The following is an 18,160-nucleotide window of genomic DNA, read 5'->3' as shown; positions in this document are numbered from 1 at the left end:
TTTTTTTTTTCTGCCTGAGCCCATTTCTTTAAACTTTTTTTTTTAATTTATTGATTTATAGAGAGAGAGAAAGAGAGGGGAGAAGCGGGGAGTATCAACTCGTAGTAGTTGCTGTCTGTCTATGCCTTGACCGGGCAAGCCCAGGGTTTTGAACCGGCGACCTCAGCATTCCAGGTCAACGCTTTATCCACTGCGCCACCACAGGTCAGGCAGTGAGTCCATTTCTCGAGAGTCAAGTTGCATCATCCAGGTGGACCTGGGGACACAGCCAGCATGTCCCTGTGGACCTGGACCTGCCGAGTCAGACACTGCAGCCTGAGGTGGTCCTGGGTGGGGAGGAGGGTCTGGCCCTGCACAGCAGCGTGGGCTCTGGGAGAGCCGCTGTCACTGGTCCCTCTGTGGGCCTCAGTCTCCCCACCTGTAAAGCCGGATGGGGGGGTATGACTTGGTGAGGCCAGAGCACCCACAACACTGTTAGGGTTTTTCTGGGCTGCCCATGGGCAGTGCCAGGCTCCCCCCGAGCACTCGGCAGATACCCCATGACCCTGGCACAAGAAGCTGTGCCCACAGCAGCAAATGGTACAGAGGGGTCTGCACACACATGGCTTCAGTCCCTGGTCTGCCCAAAACTCTGTGGCACCAGCTCCCAAGATAGTACTTTCCAGCACATGTGAGACGGGTTGCCCTGTCCCCATTCCACATAGGGGGAGACTCAGGCCCAGAAAGGCTGCATCTGGCCACAGTTACCAGCTGAGTTCGTAACCACAGGATCTTCAGGTCACAGCCTGTTGGAGAGGTCGTGCTGGGCCCCAGGAAGACCTGGGACGGAGGTCAGGGTGACTCTCCCGCAGCCACCAAGACTAGGGACAGGAGGCACTCACCTGAGGGAAAGGTGGCCCTGTCCCCAGTGTGAGGGACAGCGAGTCCTTGCTGCAAAGTGCTTCCTGGGCTCTGAGTCCCATTGCTTAAGCACTGTCCAGTCTCCTACACCAAGAATTCTCCCAGAAGGGCCATGTCAGCCTGTGGCAGCAGTGTCCAGGCGCTGTGTCCACAGCTGGCTGATCAGAGGCTGCAGCTAGGATTCTCTGCCAGGGCTCTGTGGGTCTTCAGGGACCGGAAACAGACTCGCCAGGGTTTAAGCGTCTGTGAGAAATGGGTTTTTTTATTTCCATTACTCTAAAAAAAACAAAAAAAGAGTCCCCTTACCAGTTAAAATGACAAAAAACTCTGGTGAATATTAGAAATGAAGATGTCCACATTTATGTTTTTCACACTGGGATCCAAGGACCCCCGTGTCCACAAAACATGGCTTCCTTTAAAAGGATGCCATGTGAGACTTGGGCAGAAGGCAGGCCCAGCAGGGCAGAGTGCAGTCCCGCCCAGATGGCTCCTCTGGGTTTGGCCTCGCTGTGTGTTTTCTGTCTCTTTGCTGCTTCCCCTTCTCTCCCCTTCTCTGGGCCAGGAACAATGCTCCATAGTTCCAGACCCACCTGAGCAGGGGATCCTCCCTCTCCCTCCTCCCTCTCACCTCATCTCTGTATCCGGAAAGCCCCCTGGCCAAGGTCCCTGACGTCCTTGCCCCCAGAATGCCAGCCCAGCCACCCACAATGACCCATAGCAAGAAATTGTGCTGCCAGAGGCCGAGCCGTAGAAAACCCACAACCCTCCAAAGGTAGTCCTTCCAGGGCATTGCCCCCCAACTACTCCAGGCTCCTGACACAGGGCACCCCCACACTTGTCCCCTTACCTGCATGGACCAGGCCTGGGCTCACCTCCCCTAACCCTACCCAGCAGTCATGGGGTTCTGGGGCCTTGGCCCTCTCCCAGAGCTGCCCAGGGTCTCCAATTAGGGGCGGGATAGTAGGAGAGCTGGCCCAAGGCAGTGGGTTCTGACTGCCTCCAGGCCAGCTACGTGTGGAAATGACCCTTCTCAAGCTCTAGGCTCTGCAGGCCCTGCAGGGAGAGGGAGCCTGAAGTTTGGAGGCCCTGGGACCCAGGCCTTGCCCTGTCCTGCCTGTGACTCCTTTGAGGGAACAGGCCTCATACCCAAACTGCCCTTCCTGGACGTGGTGTGGGAAGCAGGGGATGGCGGTGGTGGTTTGACGGGTTCCTTCTCCAGCCTGGCTCTTCTGGAGGTGAAAGAAGTGCCCCTTGCTTCCCCACGTGGGTTTCTGTTCTAAAGGACAGCCCTGGAGAATGAGGGCCCACTGCCCTAGGCAAGGGGTGGGCAGGAGCCTGGCCAGGCTGGGTGGGACACCCCGCGCTTTGGCAGGGGCAGCCTCTCTTCACCTGTTTGCTGCTTCCTCTCTTAGTCACTGGCTGGCCTGCAGCCCCCGGGCCCTACACATCCATGCCAAGCCAACCAGCATCCGTTCTTTTCCAGGGGTGGCGATAAGCACATATGCCAAGTACTGTTACCACAAGCTGCAGAAGGCAGCCCTGACTGGGGCCAAAAAGGTACCAGTGTTTCCCAGGACAGCTGGGCAGGGGCGGGTGGGCTGTGCCAGAGACTTGTAGATGGTACAAAGGGAGGCAGGGACCTTTGGGCAGTATACACATGGGGTGCACAGTGCATGGGGTGGCCAGGGAAGGCCCCAAGCGGGGGTGCACGCCCAGCTCAGGAGCCTGCGTAGACAAAGGAGTATGTGGCTGGTTAAGAGCATCAGACCATCAGCCCTAGTGAGGATAGAGGCAACAACAGCTGCCCCAGGCCTGCGAACATCTGGCTAGGTGCAGAAGGCAGGCCAAGGAACCACCTTTCCCAGACGGGACCCTCCCCTCTGGCAAGCAGGCTCAGAAGACTGCCACGGGCTCCTTTGCTCACACTGGGCTACCTGCCAGCCATGGAGGTCTGAGAGACCTGACCCATCACAGGGCTTCTGCCAAGAATGGGCCCCACCCCACAGGTGAGCCCGTCCCACGTGGACAGATGGAGAGGTGGTTCCAGCAGCACCCTCCTCTACTACTTCCCTGACATCAGCCCTCACGGGACCCCCTACCACCTGGAGGAGCTTGGCAGCCACACCCCTTCCTACAGTCTGTGGGAAGTCATTCTCTGTGGCTTGTATAGAGGACAAGAGGCCTCAGTCACTCCACACAGCTAGGCCTTGTTCCCTGGACAGTTGGGACCTGTGGCATCCTCTCCTGTCTACCCTGGTGGGTGCAGCATCTGCATGCCTCCCCCTCCCCCCTTTCAGCCCACTGCCTCACCCAGGAAGCCCCTTGGGCCCTCCTGCACCTGGCCCTCCCCACTTCTGTTGATGGCAGCTGCCCCTCACTGTCCCAGAGCCTGGTCTCCCCGCTTTCTCTATCCCCGCATGTGTTGCTTCAGCCCCGCCACAGTCAGACTTCAGAAGTCACTGCGTGCACCCACCCACACTCCTGTGCACCACCACCCCAGTGTGACCAGGCACAGTCCAGATCTGCTGGCTCCCCCAGGAGTCACACCCACCCTTCTCCCATGAAATTTCTGGGTGTTGTAGGTAGCCCAGCAGGAGTCCCCCTGGTGACTCTGGATGGAATTAGGGGTGTCCCCACCTCTGGCTGGGCAGAGACTTGGGATTCAAGGAGATGAGAGGACAAAGGGAGGGGGAGGAGGTGGCCAGGACAGAGGACCCTGCCAGGTGCGGGGCTGGCTGGACAGAGCAGGGCTGTTTTTGCAGGGGCTGAAGAAGCCCAACGTGGAGGAGATCCGGCATGCCAAGAACGCCGTGTTCAGTCCATCCATGTTTGGCAGTGCGCTGCAGGAGGTCATGAGCATGCAGAAGGAACGCTACCCTGAGCGGCAGCTGCCCTGGGTACAGACACGGCTGTCTGAGGAGGTGCTGGCGCTCAACGGTGACCAGACAGAAGGCATCTTCAGGTGCCGGAAACCGGGGCCCTAGTTGTGGGGGCGGAGGTCTCCATGGCTCTACCCTATGTCTCGGGCTGACAGGGGCCATGGGCACCAGGCTTTAGAACACCCAGAGAGGCCAGCACTCAGCTTGGGAGTGGCACCCTGGACCCAGTGGAAGGGCCATCCTTAGGAGGCAGGTTAGAGAGTTGTCCCCTGCCTGGCATCGTGCCCAAACCCAGGCAGGAGGGTTGGCTAGGGTCAGTGCCCTTGCAGAAGTAGCCACCAGGGGTCCAGAGAGTGCTTGGACTCCCAACAGTGAGCAGAGCCTGAGGTAGGAACTTGGGAGAGATGCAGCAATGCCAGCAGTTGGTCCTCACCTGTGATTGGGGATGGCCAGTCACCTGCTGTCATGACTCATCCATCTCTCCAGGCCCCAGAAAGACAGCTGGGGAGACTGAGGCTTGTGGGTTTGGGCCTCAGTGGTCCTGCAGAGGAACGCATCTGCATAGGGGTGGGAAGGATGCCAACCTCCCCCTCCTTGATCCCCTCCGTTTACTCCACAGAGTCCCTGGGGACATTGACGAAGTAAATGCCCTGAAGCTACAGGTGGACCAGTGGAAGGTGCCTACGGGCCTGGAGGACCCCCATGTCCCTGGTGAGCCCCCAGCCCCCAGGTCAGCAGGAGCAGGCCCAATCCGCACAGTTCAGATGATCCTGTTCCTCTGGTGATGCAGTAGTTCCCCATCCATTTCCAGCAGTGACACCCCCATCTACTGGACAGCCACTCAGGGTCCTCCCTTCCAGCCTTGCTTGCTCACAGCAGCTGCACAGTCCTCCTCGGTCAGTACTGGTATAATTCCAGACCAGGCATTCAGGTTCATGACCTCACTAGGGGTGAGCCCACCTTGTCCTGTTGGACCCTTTCCAGTCTGGTCCACCCACCCATCCGGTGGGCTGCCTGCTACCCCCGCCCCCACACAGCCCCTTTCATGCCCTCATCGAGGAGTCTGGCCCCTGCTGCTCCAAACTGTGCTCTGCCCAGGGGTGCCAGTCCTCAGGCTTTGCTGAGCCCCCGCGCTCTGTCCCCAGCGTCACTGCTGAAGCTGTGGTACCGAGAGTTGGAGGAGCCCCTGATCCCGCATGAGTTCTATGAACAGTGCATTGCGCACTACGAGAGCCCTGAGGCCGCCGTGGCTGTGGTGCACGCGCTGCCCCGCATCAACCGCCTGGTACTGTGCTACCTCATCCGCTTTCTCCAGGTGCGTGACAGGCCCCACCCCCATCCCTGACCTTGAGCCCCCATACCTGGCACAGCCCCACGCTCTACCCCTATCCCAATACCCCACATGTCTCGCACCCAAACACACCCAACTCCAAGCTCCGGCCCACCAGCCACTACCCTACAGGTGTTCGTACAGCCCGCCAACGTGGCCATCACCAAGATGGATGTCAGCAACCTGGCCATGGTGATGGCGCCTAACTGCCTGCGCTGCCGATCGGACGACCCACGCGTCATCTTCGAGAATACTCGCAAGGAGATGTCCTTCTTGCGCGTGCTTATCCAGCACCTGGACACCAGTTTCATGGAGGGTGTGCTATAGCACATGGGCTGAGGGACCAAGGGTGGGGACAGAGCCAGGCTTGGGTGCGCCAGGGCGGGGGGAGGGGGGTAGCACGCGGGGAGGGGGGAGGGGACGCCCCAGCCGCAGAGGTAGCATGCCAGGTTCAGCCCATGCCCGCCCCAGCCCTGGAGCCGCCCCCCATCTCCCCCACCCGGGTCTGAGGGCCTGAGGGCAGCCATGGCAGAGGGACTTTGAGAAGGGTGCCCCTGGCCCCACCTGCCTCTTGGCCAGTCCGTGGGCACCATGCTCCCCACCCTGCCAGCCGTCAGCCCTGAGAAAGTGCCTTCTGTTTCCTGGAGCCAAGTGACACTGCCCCACCCAGGCGCCCGAGGGCACGAGCTGCCTCCCAGGGGCTCCTGTGCTCAGCCTGGCCCTGGCCTGGGCCCTGCCAGGTTGCCCTTTCTCTCTCCATCTCTCTCCCTCCTGGCTTGCAGCTTCCCTCCTCCCCAACCCCTATCCCCTCTACCACCCCACCATCCCCCCCTGCACTTGTGGCCTCCAGCATAGTGACTGCACGGGAGTTTGGGGGCTCCAGGGCATTGGGCTGTTCGTCATTAGAGCCAAGTCCAGATGGCCCAGGGCCTGGTAGGCTATGTCTGGGGGGGGGGGGGGGGGAGGCCCCCAAACCAAAGTCCTCTATGGAGGGAGCAGGCTTGGGCAGGCTATTCTTGGGGCAGGGTGGGGGAGGGACGAGAGTATTTTTTCTTGGTGTAACTATAAATTCAGAATCTATCCTGCAGCCCAACCCGCCTGTGTATAGAGATATAGAGGGAAAGATATAAGAACTAAATTTGCTAAAGACATAGTTTTAACCCAAATGCTATTTATCTCCAAGCTGTCCTAGCCCGTCCTCTGTGCAGAGCAAGTTATCATTCCTTTATTTTCTTTTCCACTCTTGGCTTCTGACCAAAAACCAGACCCTGCCCCATCCCGAGAGGGACCTGCAGCAGATGAGAGGGAAGGAGCCCAGCTGGGGGACCCAAGGGCCCCCGGGTCTGCCCTTCCGGAGGCCAGGGCTTGGGAGAGGGGACATCTAGACACTCAGTTTGTACATTTTCCATTTTGGAATTTTCAGTTCCAATTATAAAAGTTCATTTCTCCCCAGTTTTTATATATAAATATATTTTTAGAGTTGAGTTTTTATTTATTAAAAGAGGCCGGCCCGGTTGACCCTGGGGGTGTGTCCTCGGTCAGGTGGTCTCGGTGCCTGCGTGGGGGCAACCTAGCCACCGCACTCTTGCTCTGACGCATGGACTCAAGAGGTGACAACTCTGTGTGAATAAAGTACATATGGAAACTTGCGAGCCATGGTCGCTGCCTGCCGCCTCCCGTTCCTTCCGGTAGCTGCGAGGCTCTGAGCAGTGGCCAGTCGCCGCCGGCTGATAGGGATATCTGGATGGACATGCCAGGGGAGAAGAGAAGCAGCAAAAACGGGGTGGGTCGGGGAAGAGCACGGCTGCTGCCTGGGGGTGGAAGGCTCCGGTCGGGTAGCAGAGAGGCAGGTGCCCGCCTACACCTCCGTCTCACTCCGGCACCGACCGCAGGGCGGGCCGCCCCCACGGCCCTAGAAAAGAAATGGTGTCTGCGCCGCCTGCAGTCCGGGGAGCGGGAGCGGCCTGGTCGGGAAAGTTCAGCCAGCGCTGCCGGAACCCAAAGCGCGAGGCCTTAGCCGCGGCGGGGGGCGCGTGTTCACGCAGCACCTCCGCCTCGTGACCCCGCCGGCCGCTTCCGGCGTAGAAGGATGTGGCCTGTGTGCGGGGCGCTCCGGGCCTGGGCTCTGCCCTTGGTGTGGTCCTCGAGGGCCCGGGCCTGCGGTGGGGGCGAGGGCCTCTCCTACACTCAAGGCCAAAGCCCGGAGCCCCGCACCCGCGAATACTTTTACTACGTGGATCATCAGGGCCAGGTGGGCCGGGGGCGGGACCAGGGACGACCCCTGCGGAAGAGGGCGGGGCCAGAAGGGGTAAAGGGTCTGTAAGGTTAGTTTCTATAGCAACACGCTGGAGACTGGGGTCCCGACCCAAACTCACACGTTAGCTCCGCCTCGCCGCTCTGCACCCCCAGTTCCTTCCCCACCCTTCGACCACCAGCCCTGGGCTGCCCCGCCTGCTCTGGAAGCCCTGACGGGCAACCGCCACATTCAGGAGAAAGCAAGTCAGGTAGCTTCGATGGAGGAGGTGGTACAGCTGATTAGAAACTTGAGGGAACAGGCCTGAAAAAGGAATGCTACTTCAGTGAACCTGTGCTCCAAGAAGCACGACTCGGGGTGCAGGGCAGATAGGGGTAAGTCAGAAGGGCACCCAGGTTTGCCTACCACGCGCCTTTCTGTACACGGTGTGCACAGAAAGCGGACACAGGCCCGGGTTCAGGCCAGCCCGGACCTCCCCGCCTTGGGGAGGTCTAACATCTGGGGCTCATGGACCACGGCCTGTGTTCCTCTGCAGCTTTTCCTGGATGACTCCAAAATGAAGAACTTCATCACCTGCTTCAAAGGTACTACTGCGCTCTCCTCTCCCACCTTCCTTCTCCCGTCCGGGAAGGCTTTGAAGGTCTCCGCTCCCCAACCCCGCCCGCAGCAGGGAACTGGGCCTGCTGAGTTCAAGAGCCCCGCTATCTAGGGTGAAGCCAAGGCAGCCCTCCCTGTCGGCGCTGGCCCTTGGCGTGGCCCAGGGCGAGCCTTTCGCCTGGGGAGGCAGGACCTGGCATGGTCAGCAGCCTGTGTCCTTCGTCTCCCCAGACCCGCGGTTCCTGGTCACCTTCTTCTCCCGTCTGAGACCCAACCGCAGCGGGCGCTACGAGGCTTCCTTCCCTTTCCTTTCTCCCTGCGGAAGGGAGCGCAACTTCCTGCGCTGCGAGGACCGGCCCGTGGTCTTTACCCATCTGCTGGCTGCGGGCCCCGGGCCCCCGCGTCTCTCGTACTGCGGCGGCGGTGAGGCATTGGCCGTGCCCTTCGAGCCGGCGCGCCTGTTGCCCCTGGCCGACAACGGACGTCTCTACCACCCAGCGCCCGAGCGCGCGGGCGGCGTGGGCCTGGTGCGCTCCGCTCTGGCCTTCGAGCTCAGCGCCTTCTTCGAGTATGCGCTCGGCGCGTCCGCGCTGCCCTCGCACGTGCGCTGGCAGGGCCGCCGCTTAGCCCTCACCATGGACCTGGCCCCGCTCCTGCTTCCCGGCCCGCCGCCCTGAGCTTCCGGCGGGAGGCCGCGGGGCCCCAGCGCCGGGGGCACTCCTCCCGCGCCGCCTCCCCGCACCGCTGCGCACGCGCCACCTGGAGAGCACGCTGGCCGCGTGCGCATGCGCGTGCGCGGCGGCGAGCACTGCGGCCCCGCCCCCGGCTGGCGCTGTCCGTGGTGCTGCCGCGGCTCGATCCCGACCGACGGCGGACAGGGGCGGGGGCACGGGCCCTTCTCCCTTCTCACCACCCGGGCCCGGGGAGTCCTCTGGTTCCGCCCGCGCTCGCGACGGCAGGCCCGGGCGACCGAGCGGGGGGCGCGGGTACTCCAGTGCGCTTGCGCGGACGGTGCTTACCCCTTCCCCGCCCGGCGCTGTTCGGGGGGCCCGGGCGCCGCGGGCTCGGCGGGGGAGCCGCGCCGCGGGAGCGTCAGGTGAGGGGGCGCCCGACCCAAGGTCAGCGGGCGTGGGGGCGGGATCATGGTCGTCCCGGGTCTGTCCACGGCGCGCACCGAGGAGGACATACAACCTGGCGGGACCACGCCCGGCCCTCCATCGATCCGGACAGACCCGTGCTCCAGTGGGCGCAGGGGACGCCGTGGGGGTCCGGGGCGCCCTGCTCTGGCCTCGCGCTGCGCCTGGCGGGGTTGCAGGGCTTTCTCTCTGCCCCCGTCCCGTCCACCCCACTCCCCGGAGGCAATGACGGTCATCCAGAGCCTATTTGTGACACCCCGCCCCCTGCCCCTCTGGACCAGGGGTTGTCTGCTGGGCAAAAAGATTTGTGGGCAGGCCTCCCCAGCGCTTCCCGCCGAGGCCCTCATCCCTGCCCAGCCAGCTCTTGGACACGAATCCACATCTAGGGGTGTCCCTCTGAGCAGCAGTGCCCCAGGTCCGGAAGAAGAAGCCAAGAACTTTCTCTACCGGAGAGGCCTTGGCTGGGTGTATGGGTGAGCCCGGGTCAGCCCTTTTGCTCCAGATGAATGCCAGAGGATGAGAGAAATCCCCCAGCTTTTCAGGTTCACACACAGTCTGAGACACCTGGGAACTGCCTCTGCCTGGGCCAAAGCTATTCCATTAAAACTTTTGCTGTGCCTACTTCATCTCTAGTTACTTTAAATAATCATGAGTTACACTTTAGGGCAAGACTTAAACATCAAGGCCTCTTGGTACTGTTCCACATGACTCACTACTGATAGCGGAGAGACCTGGTGAACAGGGTTGTTCAGAGCAGGGACCCTTTGAAGAGAAACTTGAAGCTGGGTGACAGCCTACCCTCATCCCTGGCTGGCTTCTCAGCCTAGGTTCCCAACTTTATTAATTGGAAAAGAGAAGGAAGCATTTGTTTGTTGTTCCACTTAGTTGTGAGTTCACTGGCCCCTTCCTGTATGTACCCTGACCAGGGATCAATCCTGCAACCTTGGTGTTCTGGGAGGACACTTCAACCAACTGAACTAACCAGTCAAGGCCCCAAGTCCCCACTTTTAAAACTAAACTCATTGTGACTGGAAATAGACCCAAGCCTTCCTATCTCTCTAGGATCAGTTGCATGGGCATAAATCCCCAACACACTGCACATTCCTTCACAGTCCAGCACGTCCCTGTTGAAACCACAATAGAAACTCAGCTGGTGAACCAAAGCCCGTTTCACACCCCAACCATTCCAGGTCCCCACCAGAAGCACCTTTTTGGGAGGCAGCATGAACATAGTCCCATAGCTTCTGAAATGTTCTTCCCTCTTGTTTGCCTCATCATCCCATTCTCTAACAAGTTCCTGAGAACAAGCCCGCATTCCAGGTAAGCTGTTCCACCCACTCCACCCTCAGGGCAGGAGCAAGACATAGATAGCAATGCCTTGGTTTTTCTGTGGCTGGTGGATCCCCTATCTGCTCTTGTCACCCATCTTGTGGCAACGGATGATTCACCCCATCAAGTAATGGGGTGAGATGCAGTAATAAAGGACCATATTAAAGCTGGGTGGAGGTGAGGACAGTGACACTGGCAGTCTGGGGCCTCCAGCCTTCTTCCAGGGGCACATAAAGGATCTCTGCTCTGGGCTCTGTGCCTTACAAGGTCTAATGCCAGTCCCCAGAGTGAAGAGTTCACATGCACAGGATGATTCGGCCTAAGCCTGCACTTTACTCAAGTGGCCCATGCTTGGTAACTGAGCCCTGGGCTTCACCACCCACATGCTCCTACACCCATACCTTGCACCAGGCTCTTGCATCCGAGATCCAAGGGATGGCTGGTTGCAAGAGTGTAGAGGACATCACTATCCAGATGTCCACCCTGCTGAGCAGAAAGCCTCACACTGCCAGGCAGAGATCAAATGGGGAGAAAAGAGGCTGGGATGGCATGCACTCTCCCCACATGGCCTCTGTGCAAGATGGAGGACATCAGAAATCCTAAATTGGAAGCTGATGTCCAAGATCCTTGACTGTTTTTGTTAAGGAAGGAAACATTGTTATCAGTCTTTTAAATTGACTTATAACTTTTCAAACATTAGACACTTCCATCCATACTCTTCACTGGCTCTCAAGTGTTGGGGGAAGGCCTGCCAAACTGTGTTTCAGGAGGTGCATTCCTCTGGGGTCCAACTGTAGGGAAGCTGGTGAGGTTGCCGCTTTGTGGTCCGCAGCGCCAGTCCCACGGGAGATGGCCCCCGGGGTGCCCACACTGCTGCTGCTGTCGCTATGTCTGCCCAGCCTCCCGCCTCACGCTGCCAGTTGCCCAGCGGCCTGCCGCTGCTACAGCACCACCGTGGAGTGCGGTGCCCTGCAGCTGCACATCGTCCCGCCCGGAATCCCGCCTGGGACACAGGTGGGAACCGTGTGGGGCTATGGGCCAGGAGTGCCAGAGACAGGAGGGAAAGGTGTGAGGGTCCCAGTGGGTAGATGGGGCCCCCAGGTTAGAGGGAGTCTCCCTCAGTGGGGTGAACACCTGCCTGCCTGCCCTCCCTCCTTCTGGCCTGCAGACGCTGTTCCTGCAGGACAACAGCATCACACGCCTGGAGTCGGGCACCCTGGCGCCCCTTGCTGCCTTGCGCCATCTCTACCTGCACAACAACAGCCTGCGTGCCCTGGAGCCACGTGTCTTTCGTGCACAGTCACACCTGCTGGAGCTGGCACTCACAGGCAACCGGCTGCACGGCCTGCGCCTTGGTACTTTCACCGGCCTGGCCCAGCTGCGTGTACTCTACCTGGCTGGTAACCAGCTGGTGCAGCTGCTGGATTTCACCTTCCTGCATCTGCCGGTGAGGGGGTTTGGGGGGAAAGGGCAGGATTCCCCCTGTACTGCCAGCTGCTCTGCCAGGCTGGAATAGTGAAGGGGACAGGAGTCAACCAACCAGCCTAGCCTGGTAAGGAGACATCCCCAGGGCCTCTTTACCTGAGGACCTGCTATCCTTGCTTCAGAGACTGCAGGAGCTGCACCTGCAGGAAAACAGCATTGAGGTGCTGGAGGACCAGGCCCTGGCCGGGCTCTCCTCACTGGCACTGCTGGATCTCAGCAGGAACCAGCTGGGCACCATCAGCCGTGAGACCCTGCAGCCCCTGGCCAGCCTACAGGTCCTGCGACTCACAGGTACCCCTTTCTGGCAGTAGGCAGTAAGGAGTAGGCCTAGGTGTGGAGGAGGCTCCAAAGGCCGTGGCTCTGAGCTGCAGACCCTTGGGCAGCTCCTGGAGGACTAGACCACAATAGAACACTGCTGTGAAGGGGTGTTGGTATGGGCACAGTTCAGTGGACTTTTGTAAGGAAGACAGAAAAGGTAGAAGTCCCTAAACAAACTAGACACAGGTGAGGGGCTTGCACACTTGTGGGGCCATCAGAGAGCAGGCAGGAACTGGAAAGATGAGAACAGGATGAAAGGCATTTCCACGGGACAACACCTCAGAGACAAGGCTGACAAGATTTGCAAGGTTTTAGTGACAGTGAGATGTCTATGTGGACACCAGGGTTCCCCCCAAATAGTGGGACTTTTTGCAAACAGAGACTTCAGAGGAACAGGTTTCTTAAGAGATCGGTGAAGTGAACTGAACGTGCATCATAGAACTAAAGGGGTGAGGGAAGATCCTGTCCGCACGCTAAGGAGCTTGAGGTCAGAGAAGGGATGTAGGGGTCCCTGATTCTGTGGGAGGTGACAAAGGGGCCTCTGTCTGGCCAAAAGAACTTCAACTGCACAAACTGTGTTCTGTGGCCATCTTTAAACTACCTCCCCACCGCTGCTCTGTCCACAGAGAACCCATGGCGCTGTGACTGTGCCCTGCACTGGCTGGGAGCCTGGATCAAGGAGGGGGGCCAGAGACTGCTCAGCTCCAGGGACAAGAAGATCATATGTGCAGAGCCCCCACGCCTGGCACTGCAGAGTCTCCTGGACATATCTAGCAGTAGCCTCATCTGCATCCCGCCTTCTGTGCACGTTGAGCCGCTAGAGGTGACAGCCAACCTGGGTGAGGACCTAAGGGTTGCCTGCCAGGCTTCTGGCTATCCACAGCCCCTAGTAACCTGGAGAAAGGTGGCCCAGCCTCGCGAGGGACAGCTGCCGTCCCAGGCCCAACCAGAGGGTGGGGCGCCGGTCCCAGGCGGCCACGGGGCTTCTGACACAGGCAGTGGCATGCTCTTCCTCGCCAACATCAGCCTGGCCCACGCCGGCAAGTACGAGTGTGAGGCCTCCAACGCCGGCGGCGCCGCTCGCATGCCCTTCCAGCTCCTAGTCAACTTGTCCCAGCAGCTGCAGCTGGCACCTCCGCCGCCACTGACCGTCGGCCCTGTTGGCCACGAGCCCCTACACGAGGCGAGCAGCATGGCCTTCCGCGCCCTGGGCTTGGCCATGCAGACGACCATTGCGGCGGCCATCGCGTTTCTCGCGCTCACCGCCCTGCTGCTGGCGACCCTGATTTGCCGCCGGCGCCGCAGGCGGAAAAAGGCGCTGGGACCGCCGGGGGAGGGCGCGCTGTTCGTCAACGACTACTCGGACGCGCCCTGCACTTTCGCACAGCTCGAGGAGCTCCGCGATGAGCGGGGCCACGAGATGTTCGTCATCGACCGCTCCAAGCTGCTTTTCGCCGAGAGCCCGGCGGAGACGGCCGGCGGCAGCGCGCACGGGCCGGCGCAAGGCATCCCGCTGCAACCGCCCGCCTCCTACGAGATCCACTGCTGATGGGGGCGGGGCGGGCGGCGCGCGCCGATGACGTGGCCCGCGACTGGCCGGCGGGCGCGGTCAGTAAAGGGTGGAAGCTGCGCACTGTGCGGCGAGCTGTGTGTGAACGCTGGGGGTACCGAGGATGGGGCTGGGTGCAGCTGCCAGCGGACCCCAGCCCTACAGGTATTGGTCCTGGGGTGCAAACGTTAGATGCTCAGGGAGGCTCCCAAAACCACACTGAGGCCTTCCAGGAAGGGCCCTCCCAGAATCACGCCACAATCCAGTTCTGCAGGACCTGAATTGGACCCGGTGCCCGGAAGTACTATGGGGATACCCGGGGGGGGGGGGGGGGGGGACGGCAGATTGGAAGACAGCTGTTACCCTACCCCGGGGGCCATGCTGCGGGGTGACAGCAGAACCAAGGTCGACTCACTTTGACCAAATAGAGCATAAAAAAACAGCCACAAAATTTAAGTTCTAAACACTGCACATTTGTACCTTAATGACACCCTCTGACCCGAAAGCACAGCTGACAGTAAGTTTCCTGGGTGCCAGGCCTGGGAAAACCATGACAGGCCCGAATGCAATGGACCCAGGGAGAACACCCTCTCAGCTCAGAGCTGGGGCACAAGGAACATGCCAAAGAGGACCAGGACACCAGAGGGTCGACAAGTGCAGCCAAACGAAGCAGGGCTGGGTAGGCCTGCAATCCAGACCTCAGGCCCATAGGTGGGTGGGCAGTCAGGGGAGTAGGTGCAGGACACTTCAGAATGCGTAGGGAAGTTCAAGGTGCACCCAAGAGGCAAGGAAATCAAGACACCAGTGTCTTTGTGTCAGGCCTCCAGCAGGGTCCCAGCCAAGGCTCTGCCTACCCAGGAAGGGGAGGGCTTCCAGCAGCCCTGGGCTGTGGGAAAGCCTGTTTCTCACCCAGAGCCCAGAGATCACAAGCTGAAGTAGTCTGCAGCCAGGCGCCCATAGATGTCTGTGGTCCAGACCACATGGGCGCGGCCCGAGGCCAGCAGTAGCTGGTGCAACTCGGCCTCCACACGGGCAAACTTCTCCTCATTGATGGAGGCCTCCAGCAGCACAGAGGCCGGTGGTGGCCAGGGCAGGCCCTCGTAGCAATCCACAGGGAAGGGGTACACCACCGTGCGCAGCTCCGCCTGCACCACCGAGTCCCGCAGGAGCTCTCTGAGGCCTGCCATAGAAAGTGGGTTGCCGTAAAGGCCGAGGTAACGGAGGCTGGCACAGCGAGTCAGCGCAGGGAGTGTGGCCAGCAGCTGGGTATCAGCAAGCTGGCATTCGGTGAGCTCAAGGTGTAGCAATGTGGCTGCTGCTGCCTGCAGCAGACCCTGGAAAGGCTCTAGCTGGCTGCCAGACAGGTCATTGCCACTCAGGTCCAGTTTCTTGAGGTGGACAGCATGAGGGCTCTGTGCCAGAAAACGCAGGTCCTCAGGCAGCAGAGCACAGAAGGCCAGCTCCAGGCTTTCCAGGGGGCTCTGCAGGGTGCTGCAGGGAAAACAAGGGGTCACGAGCAGGAAGGGCCAGGGGAGGGGAGGAGCAGGACAGTAGTGGGGTCCACTCACCTGAGCAACTGGTCCAGCCGCCCTGAGAGGAGAGAGGAGCCCATGCTGAGCTCCCGCAGACTGGTGAACCGGCCCATCTGGGCCAGGAAGTAGCGGAAGTTGTCCTCACCATCCACAGAAGGCTGCCGTGAGTCCCCGTGCACATAGTGCAGCCGAAGGCTGGCCAAGTGCTGAAAGCGAGCCACATGGGGGATGATGACAGACAAGCCACGCAGACCCAAGTTGTTGAAGCGTAGGTCCACACGGCGCAGGCAGCCCGCGTCCAACAGCTGCAGCAGGGCCACGGTGTTGCGCATGGGCAGGTCCTCGGCCCGTAGGTCTCGGCAGCAGAGCCGCAGTGGGCTGCCTGCGCTGCTCCGAAGGGCTTCCCGAAGGAATGCATACGAGGCCCGGTTCACCCGAAGGTCCACACGCACCTCCACAGGAACAGGGGCCAGCCCAGACTCCACAGTCCCACCCTGCTGCTGGGCGATGCACGTGCGGGCCACAGCTGCTGTGCAGTCCCACATGCTCATGGTGCCAGGGTCCTGCTCCACACCGTCGTCCAGGAGGCCCGTCATGTCCAGCACCCGCAGCGCATGCTTCCTGGGAGGTTGGGTGGGCTCAGGCAGGTAACAAGGGGCAGAGCCCACACCCACTCCCAGACACTTTGGGACAGAAACAACAAGCCTGTTCCTGTACTGGGCTCTTACACCAGCCTAAAACCTCTCAAGAGACCCTCTTCACACCCCCCAAGCCTGAGAGCCCCTCAGGTGAGCCCATACCTGCAGAGAGGCTGCGTGCCGGCCTCAGCCTCTGAGGTGTGCAGTCGCGCTGTGAGCCCCAGGATCACAGCCTGCATGCTCTCTGTGCTGGGCCGTTCCTGCAGCAGGGCCCGGCTGCAATGGGCACACTCCTGCAGCAATTGCTGGAAGCTGAGCAGGGGGAAGGGCCAGGTATGCACCAGCTCACGCAACACAACAGTCTTCTTGTCCATGAAGGCCACCTTGAACAGCAGGGGGAAGAGCTCGCGTGGCAGCAGGGGCAGGGCCTGACAGGCCGCAGGCTGGCACTGGAGCACCTGCCGTGTGCTCAGGAACACAAGTGTGTGCATGGCGCTGGGCCAGGCAGGAGGCCACCTGCAGGGAAGGGACCTTCAGTGGGGAAGACAGACCTCAGAGCCACCACCTGCCAGATTCCTCCACATGCTAGTAGTGGGAAAGTCCATCACAGTGCCTGTCAGAGCCAGCACTCAGTGGGACCACAGCCCCAAAGAGCAAGTCCTAAGTGCTAGCATGGGGCCAGGAGGAGTGTCAAAGGGACATTGCCACCTCCTAGTTCCCACCCTCCAGAAGCATAGGGACTTCATTAGGGAAACAAGGCTATTAAGCAGCATACAATGGCACCAGAAAGGACCTGCCCTGTGCTTTTGACATCTGTTGCCTGCAGGCCCCTCCCCCCAATCACAAAGCTGTTTGTTAGCGAATCACAGAGCTGCTTGTTAGCGATCCATCCTTCCTCCCTCCCTCAAAAGTAGAATCAAATTCTGGCCCCACCTCCACTTACTAGCACTAGAGGAGTGGGATCCCGGGGAAAGGGGCTGGAAGCCCCATGACAAATCCCTCCCCCATCCTCCTCTGTGGATCCTGTACAGCACAGCAGAGAAGAGCAGGAAGCATAGGTGCACCTCAGTAAATACCAGGCCAGGTAGGAAGGACCAGGACCCAAGGAACAGAGTCCAGATGACTTTGAGTAGCACACCCCCCTCAATATGACCCCAGTCCTCATTTCTACATCCATAAGTGTTGCTAGGCATGGAAAGCAACCCTCACCCACTGAAGGCCTTACCACCTGTCTAAAACCTCTTTCCTGAAGAACCATGTTGAGAAACCAAGTCTCACACCTATAAGATTCCGAAGGCCCCCAGCCATAGGTTGCTCATATGGTTAGAGGCAGCTGCCACAGGGGCAGCCAAGCTGACAGGAGGCGCAAAGAAGATACCTGCGGCTGCAGGAAGCCGGCTGTCAGCTCCGCTGCTGAATCAGAGAACCTCATCCTCCAAATTGCCTCCTAGTCATCCCCCGGAATGCAGATGAGAACTAAGAGCTAAGTCTTCCCCGGCTAGGTCTGCAGCCTGGGTGATGAGTTGGAAAGAGGGAACCCTGGCCCCAGACCTCACACACGACATAAATCCTTAGAGCAGTGGTTCCCGAGACGCCCCCGATGCCAAGCCTCGGCCTCTCTCTGTCTGTGGACAAATCTCGCGAGGACGATTCATACCTCGCTGTGACAGGATAGACCAACCCAGCACCTGTCACGAGAGGAAACGAAAGCAGCTCGCGCAGCCTGTGTGGTCACCGGGGGAGGGGCCTCTGCGCAGTGGCCTCCGCCCACTCCCGCCGGCCCAAGGCTCCCGACGTTTCCCTACGACGCCCCCGCACGGCTCCTCCCGGCCTCGGGGGAGGCGCTCAATCCCACGCCCTCCTCCTCCCAGTGTGTCGCCCCCGGGGCCCAAGGCCGTTGAGCCCGGCGCGGGTCCTTCCCCGCCCCGCAGCTCCCCCGCCCGGGATCCCCTGCCCGCCTCCTGCGGCCTGGCAGGGCCTGGAGTGTACGCCGTCCCGCTTCGTCCCAGGCAGGCGGCCCGCGCTCACCGGCCCCGCAGCCGCCTCCACCACCGACAGCCCCGCCTCACAGTGCGCCGCGCCCCGCCCAGTGTGGCCGCGCGTCATGATGACGTCATCGCCCCCCATTGGTCTGGCCTCCAGGACCCCGACGATTGGCTGCTGCAGCCCGGCGCCCGCCCCCACGCCCCGCCTTCCGTTGCGCCGAGAGCCAG

The 18,160-nt window shown here is 60.7% G+C and overlaps 4 protein-coding genes across 16 annotated transcripts in view; 3 read left to right on the top strand and 1 right to left on the bottom strand.

The window, feature by feature from the left end:
* The window catches only part of ARHGAP39 (Rho GTPase activating protein 39), an 85,043-nt gene extending 79,562 nt beyond the window's left edge, over positions 1 to 5,481 (top strand). For 5 of the 6 annotated variants that reach the window (XM_066379766.1, XM_066379764.1, XM_066379765.1 and 2 more), the window contains 5 exons: positions 2,384 to 2,457; positions 3,663 to 3,862; positions 4,399 to 4,490; positions 4,925 to 5,094; positions 5,242 to 5,481. In XM_066379766.1, coding sequence (XP_066235863.1) covers positions 2,384 to 2,457; positions 3,663 to 3,862; positions 4,399 to 4,490; positions 4,925 to 5,094; positions 5,242 to 5,436 — 731 coding nt within the window. In that variant the 3' untranslated portion in view covers positions 5,437 to 5,481. Of the gene's footprint in view, positions 1 to 2,383; positions 2,458 to 2,791; positions 2,907 to 3,662; positions 3,863 to 4,398; positions 4,491 to 4,924; positions 5,095 to 5,241 lie in introns of those variants that run through there. The other variant, XR_010750523.1, reaches the window with a different exon arrangement.
* A 70-nt stretch (positions 5,482 to 5,551) lies between these two features.
* C3H8orf82 (chromosome 3 C8orf82 homolog) lies at positions 5,552 to 9,722 on the top strand. The gene is made up of 3 exons (XM_066379829.1): positions 5,552 to 7,360; positions 7,899 to 7,947; positions 8,192 to 9,722. Exons 1-3 carry the CDS (start codon positions 7,199 to 7,201, stop codon positions 8,635 to 8,637), a joined length of 657 nt encoding a protein of 218 aa, XP_066235926.1. The 5' UTR covers positions 5,552 to 7,198; the 3' UTR covers positions 8,638 to 9,722.
* A 172-nt stretch (positions 9,723 to 9,894) lies between these two features.
* On the top strand, positions 9,895 to 14,064 carry LRRC24 (leucine rich repeat containing 24). 2 transcript variants are annotated; one of them, XM_066379800.1, is made up of 5 exons: positions 9,895 to 10,416; positions 11,258 to 11,439; positions 11,594 to 11,872; positions 12,033 to 12,201; positions 12,855 to 14,064. In XM_066379800.1, the coding sequence occupies exons 2-5, from the start codon at positions 11,275 to 11,277 to the stop codon at positions 13,775 to 13,777; spliced, it is 1,536 nt and encodes a 511-aa protein (XP_066235897.1). In that variant the 5' UTR covers positions 9,895 to 10,416; positions 11,258 to 11,274; the 3' UTR covers positions 13,778 to 14,064. The 2 variants fall into 2 exon arrangements, with proteins under 2 accessions (XP_066235897.1, XP_066235896.1); XM_066379799.1 differs by having other exon boundaries at positions 9,895 to 11,439.
* Positions 14,065 to 14,228: 164 nt separating this feature from the next.
* Positions 14,229 to 18,032, bottom strand: LRRC14 (leucine rich repeat containing 14). 7 transcript variants are annotated; one of them, XM_066379801.1, is made up of 5 exons: positions 17,976 to 18,032; positions 17,499 to 17,635; positions 16,110 to 16,463; positions 15,346 to 15,930; positions 14,229 to 15,268 (listed from the first exon to the last, which is right to left on the bottom strand). In XM_066379801.1, the coding sequence occupies exons 2-5, from the start codon at positions 17,510 to 17,512 to the stop codon at positions 14,701 to 14,703; spliced, it is 1,521 nt and encodes a 506-aa protein (XP_066235898.1). In that variant the 5' UTR covers positions 17,513 to 17,635; positions 17,976 to 18,032; the 3' UTR covers positions 14,229 to 14,700. The 7 variants fall into 7 exon arrangements, with proteins under 7 accessions (XP_066235898.1, XP_066235902.1, XP_066235904.1 ...); XM_066379805.1 differs by having other exon boundaries at positions 17,605 to 17,635; positions 17,976 to 18,025; XM_066379807.1 differs by lacking the exon at positions 17,976 to 18,032 and adding an exon at positions 16,891 to 16,970 and having other exon boundaries at positions 17,605 to 17,938.
* Positions 18,033 to 18,160: the final 128 nt, after the last annotated feature.

This window comes from Saccopteryx leptura, chromosome 3, assembly GCF_036850995.1.
Source record: "Saccopteryx leptura isolate mSacLep1 chromosome 3, mSacLep1_pri_phased_curated, whole genome shotgun sequence".
NCBI lineage: Eukaryota > Metazoa > Chordata > Mammalia > Chiroptera > Emballonuridae > Saccopteryx > Saccopteryx leptura.
This window is presented reverse-complemented; position numbering and strand designations above follow the sequence as displayed.

Excerpts from the sequence above, each read along its gene's own strand:
- LRRC24 (XM_066379800.1), top strand. The coding sequence starts at position 11,275 with ATGGCCCCCGGGGTGCCCACACTGCTGCTGCTGTCGCTATGTCTGCCC. Across the intron at positions 11,440-11,593 it reads GAATCCCGCCTGGGACACAG|ACGCTGTTCCTGCAGGACAA; the intron begins GTGGGAACCGTG and ends TCTGGCCTGCAG. Across the intron at positions 11,873-12,032 it reads TCACCTTCCTGCATCTGCCG|AGACTGCAGGAGCTGCACCT; the intron begins GTGAGGGGGTTT and ends TCCTTGCTTCAG.
- LRRC14 (XM_066379801.1), bottom strand. Across the intron at positions 15,931-16,109 it reads GGCACGCAGCCTCTCTGCAG|GAAGCATGCGCTGCGGGTGC; the intron begins GTATGGGCTCAC and ends CCAACCTCCCAG. Across the intron at positions 15,269-15,345 it reads CGGCTGGACCAGTTGCTCAG|CACCCTGCAGAGCCCCCTGG; the intron begins GTGAGTGGACCC and ends TTTTCCCTGCAG.
- C3H8orf82 (XM_066379829.1), top strand. The coding sequence starts at position 7,199 with ATGTGGCCTGTGTGCGGGGCGCTCCGGGCCTGGGCTCTGCCCTTGGTG. Across the intron at positions 7,361-7,898 it reads ACGTGGATCATCAGGGCCAG|CTTTTCCTGGATGACTCCAA; the intron begins GTGGGCCGGGGG and ends GTTCCTCTGCAG. Across the intron at positions 7,948-8,191 it reads CTTCATCACCTGCTTCAAAG|ACCCGCGGTTCCTGGTCACC; the intron begins GTACTACTGCGC and ends TCGTCTCCCCAG.